The sequence below is a fragment of the Canis lupus genome, chromosome 6 (genome assembly GCF_048164855.1).
Source record: "Canis lupus baileyi chromosome 6, mCanLup2.hap1, whole genome shotgun sequence".
Lineage (NCBI taxonomy): Eukaryota > Metazoa > Chordata > Mammalia > Carnivora > Canidae > Canis > Canis lupus.
Genome location: NC_132843.1, coordinates 48,201,694 through 48,220,221, shown reverse-complemented (window position 1 = coordinate 48,220,221; position 18,528 = coordinate 48,201,694). Strand labels below are relative to the sequence as shown.

Here is an 18,528-nt window from a genome sequence, read left to right as displayed (position 1 = left end):
ACTTGCGGGTGATGAATGTGTCAGATTTCTAATGCATGAGGCAAATAGTGTTTTAAAAGAGCTGACCTCTATATACCTACCTTGTTTGAACCACAGGACTTCCTTCTGTTAGACTGCAAAGTTAGTCTCAGAGTAGCTATGATTTATAATTATTTATAAGTATTATATTTATAAGTACTTATAAATACTTATAAGTATATTTATAAGTACTTGTAGTTATAAGTATGTATGATTAATTTATTCTCCTGTTCTTCTCAATAAAGCAAATGTGCTAAGAATAGAGAAACGGAAAGTTACATGGGTGATGGGATTAAACCTTACCTAGTAGAAATGTCACTGTCAGATTAGATGGTACGAGTGGAAACACTATATAAATAAACGAGTGCTGGATGGTTATTTTTATTTTGTGTTGTGTAAGGTCTGGGATTAAACCATATAGCAGCAGTTCTCAAACAGTTGATTTAACTGTCTTAGAATTTAGAGTGGACATTTTCAAATATTTATTTTTAAATAACAATGACAAACCCATATTAAAATCAGTAGTGTATTATTACCAAAAAAATAACCTTTCCAAAACAAAAAAAAATGAAAAGTGTCTTTTGTTTTTTTTTTTTTTTTTAACATTTTTGCAAATCTTAACTGTGGTTTAATAGGGCTAAGCTGGATTCTTCGGTCTGCTTCTGTGTTTGATCTGATGATAGGTTGTTTTGGTTGAAGTATAGAGAGAAAATCTGGGTCTGCACATATTTGTGGTTGGGAAATGTATAGTTTAATAGACATTTTATTCAGCTGTAAATTTTCTACTTTGATATCATACCAAAATTCAACAAGTGATGGTTTCTTCATAGTTAGTTGTAAATTGGATATGAAACCAAGTCAACAGACTTCTATTCTGGGTTGTGTTCCAGTCTTGGTCCTTAGTACACCTTCAGTGCATCTTTTCCTCATGTGTGCATTGGTCATTTAGAAAATGTTGGTTTATTGAGTTGTTAATCTTCCAAAAGTTGACACATTTCATTATACAATATAAAGACATCACAGTCTTAGCACAACAGTCTTTAGGTATTGGGAAGCTGTCAAGTGGTGGATAAATTTTCCAAAGTTTTCCAAAATTCTAACTTTGACTTGAATTTTATCATTGGCAACAAATACTGTTAATTGTTCCCTTGGGGGTAACAACAGGCCCTCTTTGTTCATTTTAGAGAAGCCCTTTGCCAAATACCTAAATTTGAGTAACCATGGTGTCAGACATGTTTTTTTTTACTTGCGATAACCATCATGCTTCAGTACTCATGGTGTGTTTCCCAGTTTTTCATAGAGTACTAAGAAATTGAAAGGGTTGAGATTTAATTAAAATTAATGATTTTTATTCATCAAGAACATTCGTAAGTGAGACTGACTTTTTTTCTTTTCTTTTTAACTTCAAATACATGAAGCTAGAGAAATACAAGTGCTGCTAGTATTTCTCATGCAGTTTCAGGCTAGTGTCCTGATTCATGCTGAGTCGCCAGTAGTTTTTATTCCATTTTCCTTTTGAATCATTAGTACAAATGTTAACCCAGTGGAAAAGGCAGATAAAGTCTAAACATTATTATGAAATAGTTTTCATCTTGTAAGCAGTCTGAAAGGGTCTTGGGAATTTTTAGGGACCCATGGACCATACTTTGAGAACTGCTAACTGAAGAGAAATTGAGGTGCAAAAATATTCCTAAATGCCTTTTAGAAAATTAGACTTTCTTGGATTTTTGTTGACAGGAGCTAGGATTACCTGTGTTATCTTCATAATAGGATAATTTTGTAGCCTTAGAACTCCCTTCTAGCCAAAAAAACAGTTGGGAGGAGGGGGGAATAAAAGGACTTAAACCTTATTCATCCCTCACTTGGCTTGATTCTTAGACTTGAGGGTGCTAAGGGCAAAGGAACTAATGTTTCTTTATTGGAATTATTCTGCCTTAGCTAGCACATATTTAATAGTGGCCTTGGACCTGCCTTGAAAGGTGATTTAGGAAGCACAAAAGGGAGCTGAGGAAAACTCAAATTTTATTGGGATACTCAGAGGAGAACCTGAAGGTGTCATATATTCAATTAAGACAAATTGAAAGGTCTTATCCTCTTCTATACCTCTCTTTTGCCTCTAATGATACTATTCTCTAATAATAATAATTCCCTAAAAACACCAATTCTTTTTATTATATTTTGCAGAGATTCTGAAAAGCTTCCTTCTTGTAAGAAGCCAGATCCCCTGTCACCAGTCAAAGATAACATCCAACTAACTCCGGAAGCAGAAGAGGATATATTTAACAAACCTGAATGCATACATGTTCAGAGAGCAATATTCCAATAAATGGCAGCAGCTGGGAGGCTGTTGCCTGCAAGAAAATACCAATTTGAAGTGCTGTTTGGGAATGCAGCGATTACCAGACTGAAAGATTTATTTGTAGATGTATGCCATTTTTTAAATAGAGTATATTTCACATATTAACTATATAATTATTTGTTCAGCTTTTTATATTTTCATAAGAAGCTAAGTAGAGAAATAATTTTATATTTGACAGTTTATGGAAGTTTTGATGTTTTGGGGCAAGTCCCCTAGAATTTATAAAAATCTACTCTAAAGGTTTCTGTCATGTTGTCAAGTATAAGGATGATAAATGAAAAGCCACAATTCTGTAGTCAGTTTATCCTGGAGGGAATCACTATATTTCTTCAAGTTTTAAATTTTACCCCTTGCCTTTCCTGTCTCTTTCAGGATTGATTTGAAAATAAAGTTGCTGGCATGGGCCGGGTGGCTGGAAAGATTAAAGATCATTGAACATGTGGTGGGACATTGCTCTGTTCTCCTTGAAGGATTTGCATGGGCTACGGATTGACAGTGAAGGAAAACTGCTTTTAGCCTCCTGTGGAAAGAACTATTTATGTTGTTAATATTCTTAAACTTCAAAATAGCCTGTTTTCCCTACTATGTCTTTTTAAAGTATGGACTTGAAAATCCCCTAACTAGAGCTATAGGTGTGATTGTAAGATACTAAAGAGTCTATGATGTGTACAATCTGCAAAGACATAGACAGGCACCTGGAAAGAGAACCAGCCATGCAAGTGAATATGGGGAGGGAGAAGAGAGAGCAGAGGGGGGAGGGGAAGGAAAGGAAGGATGGATCTGGCAGGAGACAAAGGTGTTACCTGAGATACAGAGGATAAAGTAAGGGATCCAGAGTATTTTAATCTTTAAATAAGATAGTAGAGGACTCTTGGATAAAGAGAATGAAACAAAAAACATAAGTTGTAAGAAACAGCATAAAAATGTTAAAAGAAATAAAGACCAATCTGAAAAGGACCCAAAGAACACAAGTAAATTTGAGCTTTCTATGAATGTTTCCTAAATAAAAACCAATCTGAAAAGGACCCAAAGAACACAAGTAAATTTGAGCTTTCTATGAATGTTTCCTGTTATAGAACAAATTAAGAATGTGACTCAGACATTGTCTACAAATGTTTATCTCCTCACCCACTTAAAATACCACTTAAATGACAGAAAAGGAGTAAAACAGTATAAATCCATAAAGGTTAACAGAGGAAGAGACATCAGGCAAGGAAACAGATGGATAAGTGGTAAGTGATTTAGCAAAGAAATGAAATGATCAATTCTGTAGTGGTAGAAGCCAACAGGAAGCAGACGTTTAGATGAGCTCAGTAAATGGAGACTTGCAGCTTCCTCCAAAGCCAGGGCCTCGAGCAGAGTCTGAAAATGGAACTGGCTGAAAACTTTCAAAAGCAGTACAGGAGGAGGGAAAGATGGCAGTGGGCTGTAGTTTTCCTGTCTGCAAATCCCCATATAACCACAACTAGATAACAAAATTTAAAACCTGTGAACTGCATCACAACAAATTTAGGTGATGGTAACCTTAAATGACAAAATATAAGTGGGTAAAGACAAGCCACCAACAGCCACAAGATGGAGATGTAGAGGAAGGCAATAGGATATCGATTGGACCTGCACGGCAGATCTTGTTGGAACGAGGCAAGGCTTTCCCATTCCCACAGTGAATTAGTACAGGGCACATCTGAAGGAACTGACTGGTCTGGTCCACATGAATTGTTGGAACTGATCTGCTGAGTTGTCCAAGGCTCATGGGACAGGATCCCCCACAGAAGAGAAACTGGTGAGAGGAAGATCAAAATTGAGCAGAACAGGAGATTGAAATACAAGTAGGAGGAGGAACAGGTGACCAAGGACTCTCAGCAAAATACCCTGTCTCTGAACACTTAAAGACAATAGATGTTTGGGGCATCTGTATGGCTCAGTCGCTTCAGCAGTGGACTAGATTTTGCCTCAGGTCTTGATCCTGGGGTCCTGGGATCAAGTTCCCGGTGAGGTTCTGCAATCAGCACAGAGTGCCCCCCCCCACAACTGCTCTATAAATAAATAAAATCTTTTTAAAAATTGATGATCAAAAATAAAAAAATAAAATAAAATAAAAATTGATGATCAAGAAGCTTCCGTGAACTATGCTTACTTTTCAAAGAAAACTAATTTTACGAAAAAAGAAAAGTTTTCAAATCAATGTCTTATGATGCTAAAAAGCAGGATAATATCTTTACAGATACTGAAAATTACCAAAAGCCCACAAAGATGAAAAACTGTCCATTTGAAAATGTGGTAAAAGTTATTAAGAAATGATACAGAAAAAATGATACAGTATATGAAGGAAATTTAGAACTGGAAAAAAGATAGGGTAAGTTCCGAATAAGCATTAGAAAAAAACATTTCAAAAGTTAAAGCTAAACCAGAAGGAACACAACAAATAAATACTATAGATAATGCCCTAAAAGATGGGAGGTAGAAATCTGAGCAAAAGTGGGGGGAAAAAAAGATTAGGAAGTGACAAATATTGAAGATAGGGACAGAAGGTCCAATATGCAGATAGTAATAGTCTCTGAAAGAAAAAAAATTCAGAAAACTAATTTTAAAAATTTGAAGCTTTTTTCTTAAAGTTTACTTACTGGCAGCCCTGGTGGCTCAGTGTTTGGCGCTGCCTTTGGCCTGAGGCCTGATCCTGGAGACCTGAGATCGAGTCCCGCATCAGACTCCCCGCATGGAGCCTGCTTCTCCCTCTGCCTATGTCTCTGCCTCTCTCTCTCTGTCTATCTCTCATGAATAAATAAATAAATCTTTAAAAAAAAAATTGAAGCCAACTCCAAACTGAGTTCAGAGCCTGACACAGGGATCCCGATCCTGAGATCACCACATGAGCTGAATACTTAACTGACTGAGCCACCCAGGTGCCCCATAATGCACTCTGTACTCAAATATTATTGATCCAAAACATGCAACACTAAGACCTAAGTAACAAAGTTAACTTAAAAAAAATGAAATCTTGGGGTAGGCAAAAACAAAGTGACATGTAAGGAAAAAGATTATCAGACTTCACCATTTGTGCTTGAAGAAAATGGAGTAACATTTGGAACATAACTCTAGGGAAAATGCAAGAATTGGAGGAATAGTGTTCCTTTAAATTCTTGAGGAATCAGAAAATGAGCTCCATTAGAAAAAACAGTAACTAGAGAAATAGCACCATAAAGACTAGTGGTGGTCATTAAGTGTAGCCTACACAATTAAAATTTAGAGTTATAAAGGAGAATATAGTATGCAATTGCTGTATATCTACATGACAGGCAGTATAACTAAAAACATAGGAAAATGTAGAAATATTTGGCCTAGCTGGTAGTTGATAGTGTTAGACAGGTATGTAATATGGGGTAAAATAAATGGACGTTTGGGGGAAAAAAGCCTTTTTAGTGTTCCAATAATGAAAAAGAAATGAGATCATATCACCATGTTGCAACACCTGGTGGATTAATGGATTCAGACGTTGAGCATCAGCTGCTATTAATATTCCAAAAAGAGACAACCAGACCCGTTATGCCCCTTAGCGAAAGAACTCTGCATCCTCTATAGCCTTGCCAAGGGATGGGAGGGGAGTCTGATCATGCCTCTGGGTCCAGCTGCCAAAATGCAGAAACAAAGAGGATAAAGGAACGTGTGGAGCTTACGTGTGCAATCAGCACAATCCGGACTGGGAAACCATAGGTTCAATACCCGGGGATTTTTAACAGATAAATTGAAAGGAATGAGGGAAATTCCATATTTTTTCTTTAAATGGATAAAATAGATCATTTAGAGATGCACACATTTAAATTATCTCTAGATAATTTAGAAATGCACACTTTGTTGATAAAAGAATAGAGATAAAAAAAGAATAGAGATATACAAAGAAGTAATGATTATAAAATTCAGGATAGTAGTTACTCTAGAGGAGAAGGAAGGCATTGATTGATGCTAGGGACAAGCACATGGAGGGGATTCTGGAAGTGGCTGGCAAAGTTCTACTTGATGGCTATGATGTATAGCAGGATTTGTCTTATAACAGCTTATTAAGCTATCCATATTATAAAGTGTTAATCTATAATGACTTAAGCTCTTTAACTACTTTGGTTTTCTGTTCGTTTTACAATATTTTTTTTAAATAGCAACTCACATTGAAGATGGAATTCATTGTTAGATGCACCATTATTTTAGTTTTATCATTGAAATAAAAAAATCTATTGAGACTGTCCACTTTAAGACACTATTTTCAAAAATGTTACAAAGAATACCTTAGAATAGATGACATACGGCAATTAGACACCACAGATATCTTGTCACTCATGCACAAAATCCAGCAACTAAACTCACTTCCCAAAGGCTTGACACTTTCTCTGGGCAGTCAGCACCAGAGAGCCTCTGTTCCTGAAAGACCTGGAACACAGTGGGGAGAAAGATGGCATGTGCTGCTGGAAAGAAGGAATGACGTGAGTATAGGCTAGAGTATGACCCCTCCCCCCCATCTCCCTATTTAGCTCCCATTCTCACTTTCCCTGGGGATCCCAATTATATTGTTAGACTCTCAAAATTGTCCACACCTCTTAACACTGTTGTGTTTACTTTCTACTCTGTTTTTCTCTGTTTTCAGGTCTTTTCTACAGATCCGTTTTCAAGCTTACCAGTTCTTTCCTTGGTTCTTTTATTACTGTGTTTTTGGGTTTTATTTCTAGTGTTTTTATTTTACTCTTTTAGTGTCTGTCTCTCTAGTGTCATTCCCCAATCTGCTCATGTGTGTTTTCCACTTTTCCCACTAGAACGCATATTAGCCATATTTACTTTAAATTCCTTGTCTGGTGTTTCTAACATCTGGGTCATCTCTGAGTCTGGTTCTGTATCTTGTATGTTTGACAGTTTTCTTTTGCCCTGTTTATTTGTGTGTGTCATAGTTTTTGATTGAATGCCATCTGTTGTGACTGAAGTAATGTCTGCCTGGAAGTGAGGCATTGGTAAAGACTAGTCAGGAGTTTAATGGGGTTGGATTTGTTGTTACTGTGATTATTGTAGGTGCACCATGGAGGTCCTATTCCTCTAATGTTGTGTGTGGTTGGGTGGTGCTCTGGTGCCAGGGCGTTGTTGTTTTCATCAGTGTTCCTGCTGTATCCTGGGTGTCAGCCTTCCTCGGGCACCTGTCGCTCAGGAGTCTCTCTCCACACCCTTGCCTACACCCCCCCGCCCCCCGCCGCCCCGGCAATTTGCTATTGGTTATTTGGTGTTTGTTTAATGACTAGGTGCAGCCTTGAGGGTAATGCTATTATTAAACGCGGCAATTGTATTAGATTTTACAATCCACTACCCAATAAAAGCATAAGCCTCCTTTGTTTCTCAAGTCCTAGCAAGATCCTGGCAACATGGTCAGTGTCCCACATCCCTCTTTATTAAATGATTTCTAGTTACCTGGCACTGTACATCATACAGCACCCAATGACTTTTTAACAATTTTGGTGTTTAATACTTGTTGACTTATGATTTAGGGGAGTCAGAATAATTGAAGATTTCCAGTTACGAATCAAAAGACTCAATCTGTAATTGTGACTTGGCTAAAATAAGTGACTTTGGGTACACCACAGAACGTGTGTTCTCTTTTTTCTCATGCGACAAATGTGAGGGGTTGACCTGTAAGTCAGAAATTGCAACTCCAAAATACTGTGAATGAAACATGAGCAATCTCTTAAAGGCTGCTCCACAAGAGGACAGCCCCTCCACATTGCTTAATGTCTGAAGAGACTGCAAGCATCTTTGAGTCTATTTTAAAAGTCATCTTGTACAATGTTTTATTTTTATTTCTTTTAATGATACAAATAGAGCACAAATATACTCTCACTTATAAAAATTCTAACATTATAGACCAGCTTCAAGTCTTTTTTGATTAGTACCGCCAATCCGAATCCCCTCTCCCTATTATCAGGTCAATTGGGTAATTTTTTATGATGTCTTGTTTTATGTGGTTTTTTTAAAGCATGATTTCTGCAAGTAATTTATTTTTTTTGCAAGTAACTTTTTAAAATCCGCATGTGATGTAAATATCTTTTCCAATTAATATACATTAATTTATTTTTAATTATTCTCTTTAACTCCATAAAATACATATCATAGTTTACTTATTTCTTAATGATTTTTAGGGCTTTTTTTTTCCAGTATTCAAACATTTCCTCAAATATTTCAGTACTGCATTTTGAAACAAATGAAGAACTTCACAATATTTCATGGTCATTAAGGCTATCAGGTTAATTTATTAGCCAAGGCAAAAATATTTTAGTAATTTTACTAGCTACAAAAATATAGACTCAATTTACAGAAAAGGGACTAAAAGAGAAAAGCACTTGACAGCCTTCTTGGAAGCATTAGGTTCACTCCATTTCCTAATGTAGATCATCCTGGGATGCCCTGCCTGTCAGGGAGGTCATTTTATAAGTATGTTATTATCCTAGATTGGATTAGACCCAAGCTTAACTTTACACAAGAAAAGTTAAATATGAACATGTCTGACAATATTAATGTAAAATCAGTTGTATCTACAGCAAATATTCCTGCAGAAAAGAATAGGCCCCTCTTTGGGACCTCTGTAGGATTTACAATCTGATGGAACTTGAATGGGAATGTATGTGATGGAGATAGATAAAAGGCAGTAGGGTGGGGAGTGAATTCCACACAAGGACTTTGTGTAAGCAAAGCTTAAGGAGGGAGGCACATAGAGTATATTTACAGAAAAGAGACCAGCTGAGCTAGATCAGAGGGCTTTCACTGGGGGAGAAAGTGTCAGGTAGGGGCTCAGACTGCAAAGGTCTTAACTGTTGGACTTGACCTCTGGGCAGTAGAGGCAGTGAAGATCTCCTGAATGGCCAGTTTCTGTTCTGTCTCCTCAATCTGAAGTTCCAGTGAGCAGTTCCTACATGTAAGTGGGTTGGAAAAGGAAGGGTGGACCAAGAGCTAGTTCAGTCTGAATATCCACTCCCAACCCCCAATTAACTATCTTCATTGTTTATCAGATTTGGGATCTTTTTTTTTTTTTAAGATTTTATTTATTCATGAGAGACACAGAGAGAGAGAGGCAGAGATGCAGGCAGAGGGAGAAGCAGGCTCCATGCAGGGAACCTGACGTGGGACTCGATCCCAGGTTTCTAGGATCAGGCCCTGGGCTGAAGGCAGCACTAAACTGCTGAGCCACCCAAGCTGCCTTCAGACTTGGGATCTTATGTTGATTTGTGTGTTTGTTATTATTGTCTGTCTCTTCAGTAAGCTGTACACACCATGAAGACAGAAAGACTATGTAACTACAATGATTGCTCTTCATTGTACCCTCAGCATCAACCCTCAGCATCAACAACAACATCATTGTACCCTCAGCATCGACTTTTTTTTTGAGTGAATGAATGAATGAATAAAAGAATGTTGCTGTGGAGTCAAAATAATTATTACCATTATTTTTTAAAAGATTTATTTATTGAAAGAGAGCACAAGCAGGAGAGACAGAAGAAGAGGGAGAGAGAATCCCAAGACAACTCTGTACTGAGCGTGGAGCCCAATGAGGGGCTGGATCTCACCACCCTGAGATCACAACCTGAGCCAAAACCAAGAGTCCAATGCCCAGCCAACTGCGCTACCAAGGTACTCGAATTGTTTCCATTATTTTAGAAGAAGCAATAGAAGCTCAGAGAAAATAAAAAAAGCCAGCCTCGGGATCCCTGGGTGGCGCAGCGGTTTAGCGCCTGCCTTTGGCCCAGGGCGTGACCCTGGAGACCCGGGATCGAGTCCCACGTCGGGCTCCCGGTGCATGGAGCCTGCTTCTCCCTCTGCCTGTGTCTCTGCCTCTCTCTCACTCTCTCTCTCTGTGACTATCATAAATAAAAAAAAAAAAAAAAAAGCCAGCCTCATGATGGCCCCTAACATCCCTGTCTCCTGGTACTCACAGTCTTGCATAGTTTTTTCCCAAACTGACTAGGGCTCACTTGTGCAAACAAAAACAGTGTAGAAGTGACAGTTTATGACTTCTGAGGCTAGGTCATAAAATACTGTATGATCTCGCTTAAATGTGGAATCTAAAAAAAAAAAAAAAAAAAAAAAAAAAAAAAACAAGAAACAGGGAGATTGGAAATTGCAAGGAGCAGCAGGGTAGGAGAAATGAGTAAAGATGGTCAGAGGGAACAAGCTTTCAGTTATAAGATGAATAAGTTCTGGTGAACTATAGTACAGCATGGTGACTAGAGTGATCTATAGTACAGCATGGTGACTATATTATGTAATTGAGAATTGCTGGGGCACCTGGGTGGCTCAGTCAGTTATACGTCTGCCTTTGGCTTAGGTCATGATCTTGGGGTCCTGGGATCAATCCCCACGTTGGGCTCCATGCTCATCGGGGAGTCTGCTTCTCCCTCTTCCTCTGCCCCCTCCCCACTGTTCATTCTCTCTCTCTCTCTCTCTCTCAAATGAATGAAGTCTTTAAAAATAAAAAAGAAAGAAAATTGCCAAAAGAGTAGATCTTGAAAGTTGGTACCACACACCAAACAATGGTAACTATGTGAGGTGATGAACGTGTTAGCTTTATTGTGGTCATCACTTCATAATATATAGATATATCAAATCATTACATTGTATACCTTCCACTTATGCAATGTTATATGTCAAATATAATTCAATAAAGCTGTGAGAAAAGTAGACATTGTGACTGTCACCTTGTTCTCTTTAGATAAGCAAGGGGAAGCCAGTTGCTGTGTTTTGATGACATTCAAGGACGTTTATGAAGTGGTCCATATGGCAAAGAACTGAGGATTTCTGGGCAGCCCAGGTGGCTCAGCGGTTTAGCGCCACCTTCAGCCCAGGGCCTTGTCCTGGAGACCCGGGATTGAGTCCCATGTCAGGCTCTCTGCATGGAGCCTGATTCTCCCTCTGCCTGCATCTCTGCCTCTCTCTCTCTTTGTGTCTCTCATAAATAAATAAATAAATAAAATCTTAAAAAAAAAAAAAAAAAAAGAACTGAGAATTTCTGCCAATAGCTGGCATCAGCTTTCCAGAGACGTGAGTGAGCCTTCCTTCAATCAGTCCTTTAGATGACTCGAGCCCTGGCCAACATCTTGACTGCAACTGAGTGAGTTACCCCAAGACAGAACTACCCAGCTAAACTGCTCCTGAATTCTTAACCCACATAAATTGTGTGAGATAATAAATGCTTGTTGTTTTAAGCCACTAAGTTTTAGGATAATTTGTTATGCCATAATAGCCAACTAATGCAGCTCCCAAAGTTCTCATAACTAAGCTTCTCTGAATCATGTCAAATGGCTAGGGTCAGGCTGGGAAAATTCTTAAGGCACCAGACCGTCAGATCATGGTGACTGACTGACACTGTATCCTCCTCCCAACCTCCAGAACTCTAAAAACATATCTTTCTTAGGAGGCCAAAGGGCCAATAGCCAGATGTCTTTGGGAGTACAGTATAACAAGTGTGAGAGGTGCAGAAAGCAAGAGTTTGCATAGATGACCCACAAGTTCCAAATTGGTTTGGAACAAACTATTGTATAAATCAATCAATAAATTTAACCAGAGAGGGAGGGAGGAGGGTAAGGGAGGGAGGGAGGAAGGGAAGGGAAGAAGGAAGAGAGAAAAAAAGAAAAAGAGAATTTGCTTAGAATCTTAGAAAGGGCTTGGAACCCTCTCTGTGGCTGTTCCCCTCAAGGCCTGCCACCTTCTCCAGCTGGGTTTCCAGATTATTTTCCAGACCCATACTAGGTTTTTTTTTTTTTTAATTTTTATTTATTTATTTATGATAGTCACACAGAGAGAGAGAGAGGCAGAGACATAGGCAGAGGGAGAAGCAGGCTCCATGCACCAGGAGCCCGACGTGGGACTCGATCACAGGTCTCTAGGATCACACCCTGGGCCAAAGGCAGGCACCAAACCGCTGCGCCACGCAGGGATCCCCCATACTAGGTTTATTTCCCCCTTCCTACTCTTGTGTCTAACAGATGTTTTGATATCACGTTTTTTTAATCCCCATGGATAAGACACAAACACCGGCAAAGCAGATTCATGAAAGGAGACCAAGGATTATGGCTGGAAGTTATGGGGGCTGCGAGGCAGGACCTCAAATCACTCACCCTGAGACCCCAGAGGATCTGAGGGTGGTCTGCTCACCTTCACTAAAGGATGCATGGTTTCTAAAAAGACCATCTATAATGGACATTTGGGGACTAGAGAATAAATAGTCTTCATGTCTGAATGGATAGTACGTTTATTCTCCATTTTGATCTGAACTCTGAAGGTCTGTACAGTGTAAGGTACAGTCTGGGATGCTAGAGAGCTGTTTCAGAAAATAGTTCTGCACAGACCACAAGATTTCCCACCCCAAAGTTTGCTGCTTAAAAATCAAGAATGGGACACATTATATGATAATGGAATGTTTTTATGTGGTTCAATTCCCACCAGCTGTGCAACCCAGAGCATGTTATCCGTGTCTCTGAACTTCAGTTCTCTTTTTCAGAAGAAATAGCTGAGAAAATATGGGTAGTGATTAGCACAATGTCAAAAACAATTCACAAGTGTTCTTTCTTCCTATTCCAGTGAAGGATAATAGTGATGATGAAGTTTATGCTGTTGATAAGTCATGTCTGGTGTCCAGGCCAACCTTGTCTGTTTCATAGATTCTGTGTCACCTCTCTAAGCCTCAGGCTCTTTATAACAAAATGGTGAAAACAGTAAGTAACTTTACTTACCACTGAGTGGTATGTGCTAGCCACTGTTTCAGGTTTCTGCATGTATTAACTAATTCATTTGATGCTCACAGTCACACAAGGTATATATTATTATTACTATTTTATTTTGCATATAAAGCAACTGAGGTAGAGAGAGGAGTGTATCAGTTGGCCCAACGTCACACAGTAGATGATGGATCCAAAGTTCAAACTCAAGTGTTATAACTCTCAGAGCCCCCATTCTTTTGTGTGTGCAATATTAAAATGTAAAACCAACAAAGAACACAATAATTGCTGAGAAAATAACAATCTTTGTGGTGAAGAACACTACTGCTTATAATTATAGAAGCATCCCTATAGGTAGGGTCAGATGGTTTCTGTTCATCAGTGGAAGGTGAGTAGATACCCAATAGGTGTCACTGTGAGTCTGAAAAGGTTAAGAGCAAGTGTGTCTCTGTCACCTGTGTTCTCCTCTGAACTTGTGGAAGCAAGGGACTTTGACAAGACACAATTTGCAAGTGTAAAGCCACATGTGAACCTGAATTTCTTTCAGAAGAGAGGCAAACAGGAAAGCCTCCCACATGAGTTGGGCTTGGGCTGTGATGTGGTAAGAGTCAAGCTTTTGTTGTTGTTCCACCTTTTTTTTTTTTTTTTTTTAAGCATGCTGACTACCCAGAAGGAGGGACAGAGGAAGCGAAGAGAGAACCCCAAACAGGCTCCATGCTCAGCATAGAGCCCATGCAGGGCTCAATCTCAGGATTACAGCCAAAACTGAGTCAGAAGCTCTATTGACTTAGCCACCCAGGTGCCCTGTTATGTTTCATTATTGAATATTGGGGTGTGCTTCTTACTGCAGCATAGCATAGCCTGTTCTAACTGCAAAGTCATTAAATGATAGTAATGATTCTTTTTTCAAGGAAAATATAGATAACCATGGAAGGAAACCTTGTGAAGGTGATATGGAATGTGTAGAATTCTCTCTTCCTGAGCAGTAAGGAACACATTTGGAAAGCCCACAGCACAAGGGATTGGTTGAATGATGTGCATGGAAACAGGGAAGAAGGAAACAAGAGGCTAAGATAGAGGTGAGAAAGGGGTCGCAAGGCAGTTGTGTCTCTGTGGGAGATGTGCCAGGGCCCTACTACTAATGCTACTTTGATGCATACCTGGATTTTGTTTTTTGTTTTTGTTTTTAACTATTCTTTTTTTTTTATTGGAGTTCAATTTGCCAACATATAGCATAACACCCAGTGCTCATCCCATCAAGTGCCCCCCTCAGTGCCCATCACCCAGTCACCCCCACCTCCCACCCACCTCCATTTCCACCACCCCTTGTTCATTTCCCAGAGTTAGGAGTCTCTCATGTTCTGTCTCCCTTTCTGATATTTCCCACTCATTTTTCCTCCTTTCCCCTTTATTCCCTTTCACTAATTTTTATATTCCCCAAATGAATGAGACCATATGTTTGTCCTTCTCCGATTGACTTACTTCACTCAGCATAATACCCTCTAGTTCCATCCACGTCAAAGCAAATAGTGGGTATTTGTCATTTCGAATGATTGAGTAATAGTCCATTGTATACATAAACCACATCTTTATCCATTCATCTTTCGATGGACACCGAGGCTCCTTCCACAGTTTGGCTTTGGTGGCCATTGCTGCTAGAAACATCGGGGTGCAGGTGTCCCGGCGTTTCACTGCATCTGTATCTTTGGGGTAAATCCCCAGCAGTGCAATTGCTGAGTCGTAAGGCAGATCTATTTTTAACTCTTTGAGGAACCTCCACACAGACATGAACAGAAATCTCACAGACGAAGACATAGACATGGCCAACAAGCGCATGAAAAAATGCTCCGCATCACTTGCCATCAGGGAAACATACCTGGATTTTGAACCCACTTTCACTTCTTTTTATCTGGACAAATCACTCCACCTTTCTGGAGTATCTATTTCTTACTGTGAACACTAACAACATATTTCAGGGTGAAGAGGAATTGATTGTCAACTTGCTTCATTACTAGCTTAGGCCCATAGGTCCATGTTAGGCACTACATTGTAAATCTTAATTTCTTTAGCAAAGACAAATTTTGAACTAGTTATGAGCAAAGTGACTCTTTCTGAGCAGCAAGCAGGTGGCTGTTCCATCTCCATCCTCTGGGCTGACCTCCTCTTACCCAGGGAGGGGGAGGGGAGAGAGGGTTAAGGAGGCCTGATGTCACACAGCCCTACATAAGGGCCTCCTTTTGGCACCTGCGGGGCAGTTTGGAAGCAGTTTGGAAGCTGAGGAATGAATTAGGTCCTGGTTGTGGGATTTTTAAGTCAGACACAGACACAGCTGTTGAGCAAAATGCAGGCACCACAGAAAACCCAAAGCCTCAGACCCTTCAAGCAGAGGAAGAGTTTAGGTGATGATCTTCTGAATGACCGATTTTAAAATCAGTCTAGCTATCAATGCTAAAGAAAGTGAGAGCTCTCAATTTGACATAACAGGTGTTTTCTCTTTTATTTTGTAACATCTTGCTGGGACTGTGTTTTAATTTCTGGCTTCACATTTCTCTAAGAATTTTCCAAAGGAGCCTTGGGAAACAAATCCAAAGAACCTTCCAGTTTCAGGTGTTTTAAAAGCCCAATGGCAGCATTTTGCCTCTAAGGAATTTTTGATAGGGGAATGCTCTGTCCACCTGCTAGAATCATTGAGCAGAGGAACCAGACCTTCCCCACATCCACCTTCCTCTCACTCAGAATGAGGAAAGGCAAAGTCAGACAAATGTTGCTGACTTTAAAAATAAAGCTTAAGGGCAGCCCCGGTGGCCCAGCAGTTTAGTGCCGCCTTCAACCCGAGGTGTGATCCCGGAGACCTGGAATCGAGTCCCATGCCAGGCTCCCTGCATGGAGCCTGCTTCTCCCTCTGTCTATCTCTGTCTCTGTTTTTCTGTCTCTCTCTCTCTGTCATGAATAAATAAATAAAATCTTTAAAAAAATAAAATAAATTAAAAAATAAAATAAAGCTTAAGGCATTGAAGTTGTCATCTGCCAGCTGGCCTCAGTAAAAAAAAAAATAACCTGAAACTAAAAATAGTTGACTGCGGGCTCAGTAAATGTGCCTGGTGTGTGAGTCTCCCTGAACTGGAAACAACCTCTCAAAGGTTTTGGCTAATGCAGACAGTTCTTCAGAATGTTTATTATGATTTTTTTTTTATGAGCTCTTTTAGAACACCCTGCATTCTCCTCTGACCTGCTAAGGGTCACTGGATTAACCAGTGGAAAGTCAACAAGGGAAAACCAAAGTCAGCCTTAGATCTCAACATTTTTTTTTTTTTTTTTTTTTTTTTTTTTTAGATCTCAACTTTTGTCAGACTCCAGATGCTGGGGGTGACAGTGACTTTTTTGGAAAGTGAGTTTTGATGCCACTTCCCCTTCTTCCATATAGGTGTGCCTCTGATTTTCAGGGACTCCCTACTCTCCATCCCAATAATTTTGAATCTCTACATTAATGCATTTAAACATATTGATATGAAGCACCCATTATGCACCAGGCACTGTGCTGAGCTCTGTACAAAGAACAGTGGAGGGATCCCTGGGTGGCGCAGCTGTTTGGCGCCTGCCTTTGGCCCAGGGCGCGATCCTGGAGACCCGGGATCGAATCCCATATCGGGCTCCCGGTGCATGGAGCCTGCTCCTCCCTCTGCCTGTGTCTCTGCCTCTCTCTCTCTCTCTCTGTGACTATCATAAATAAATAAATTTTAAAAAATTAAAAAAAAAAAACAAAGAACAGTGGATAAAACAGATGAAAATCCCTGCCCTAAACGTCTTCCAAACCACAGAGTTCACTTTTGGGGACTCCTTGACCCTCACAAAATGAGAACCTGGTACAAGAAAGGAGATGAGGTGTAGTTTTGAGATGCAAGATTACAACAGCCCCTCTACCCCTCCAGCTCCCAGCTCCACCCTTTCCCAAGGGAGATCAATGCCATGGTAGGGTTTGGTCTTTGGCTTATCCACCTTTGGGTAACCAAGTTCAGAAACTATTTCCCCTCCTAACCACCATGTAAACTTGGTCCCTCATCACTGCACCCCAGGAGTGCCCTGGCTGTGCCTCTAATGTTTGGGCAAGGGAGATTGGACAGAACTAAGCATTACCAACAGATTCAATCTGCTATGAACTGCAACCAAATTATGGCTGTTTCTCAGCAACGTTAATCCAAGAGGAAGAGTTTCAGACTTTCCAGCAGTAATTCCTTTCCAAATGCTACCCCAGTGCTGCTTAAATGACTTGTCAAAACACACGGCTTTACATATTCTCTTGGCACCACACAGAAAATTCTTCACTTTAAATTCATAGCAAGCAGAGACATCTTTGCTTAGCATTTTTGAGCTGTGAATATTTGTTCTGGTTAATGATGGGATGGCCTTGTACTTTGAGCCCATCTAGGCGTCCCAGGGCATTTTAAATCTCCAGGACACCAAACAGACTTCCAGCAGGATTCTAGTAGCTCTCTTTTCACCCTAGAGATGCTGCAAAGAGCTGTCCTCTCATTTCTTCTATTATTTTAATTGTGATTAAAAATTGTGATAATTGTGATAAAAATTCCATCTTAAGGGCACAGTTCAGAAACATTAAGTACATTCATACTACCGTACAACCATTGCCACTGCTGAGGTCCAGAATTTTTCTATCTTCCCAAACTGAAACTTTGTACTCATGAAACATGAACTCCCCGTTCTATCCCTTGAGCCCCTGGCAGCCACCATTCTACATTATCTCTCCAATTTTGCTAGTCTGGGTACCTCGTGCAAGAGGAATCATACAATGAATGTATTTTCCTGGTTAACTGATGTCACTTAGCATAAATCCTTAAAGTTCATCTATACTGTAATAATTTCCTATCAGAATTTCCTTCTTTTTAAGGCTAATACTCCACTGTATGTATATTTCCACTTTTGGTCATCCATTGACCTGTAGACGAACACTTGGGTTGCTTCCATGGACACCTGGGTTGCCTCTACACAAACCTTTAATTTCTGTGCCTTGGTTTCTTTATCTGTTATTAGGGAACCAAATGGGACAAGGACTGAAGTTTTATATATAAAAAGTGAAGTAATGACCAGATATGAATCACTGTTTCAGCAGTGACTGGCATAGGCAGGGAAATATACCTGACATTTTGAAAGACTCCAGGCAGCAGGAGGAGCAGCAGGTGGATATAGTGTGCTTCTCAAACAATATTTCTCAAAGTGAGGTCTGCCTATCTCACAATCCTACAGATTCACAGGCTGCTTTCTGGATCTACTAAACCAAAATCTGTGGAGTGGAGCCCAGGAATCTGCACTTTCAACAGGCCCTCCTGGGTAATTGTTGAGTTTGAAGACAGCACACTAGAATGGGGAGGAGGCTCCTTGGGTAGACATGTTTGCAGTGGACAG

General features: G+C 39.8%; 1 protein-coding gene and 1 long non-coding RNA gene across 6 annotated transcripts in view; both read left to right on the top strand.

Moving 5' to 3' along the window:
- The window catches only part of EXO1 (exonuclease 1), a 31,715-nt gene extending 28,381 nt beyond the window's left edge, over positions 1-3,334 (top strand). For 4 of the 5 annotated variants that reach the window (XM_072830399.1, XM_072830400.1, XM_072830402.1 and 1 more), the window contains one exon: positions 2,203-3,334. In XM_072830399.1, the coding sequence (XP_072686500.1) occupies positions 2,203-2,344 (142 nt within the window). In that variant the 3' untranslated portion in view covers positions 2,345-3,334. The remainder of the gene's footprint in view (positions 1-2,202) is intronic. The other variant, XR_012032902.1, reaches the window with a different exon arrangement.
- A 10,433-nt stretch (positions 3,335-13,767) lies between these two features.
- On the top strand, positions 13,768-18,528 carry LOC140634719 (uncharacterized). Its single transcript, XR_012032110.1, has 3 exons — positions 13,768-13,909; positions 14,022-14,189; positions 18,370-18,528. It is a non-coding gene; the product is annotated as an uncharacterized lncRNA (long non-coding RNA).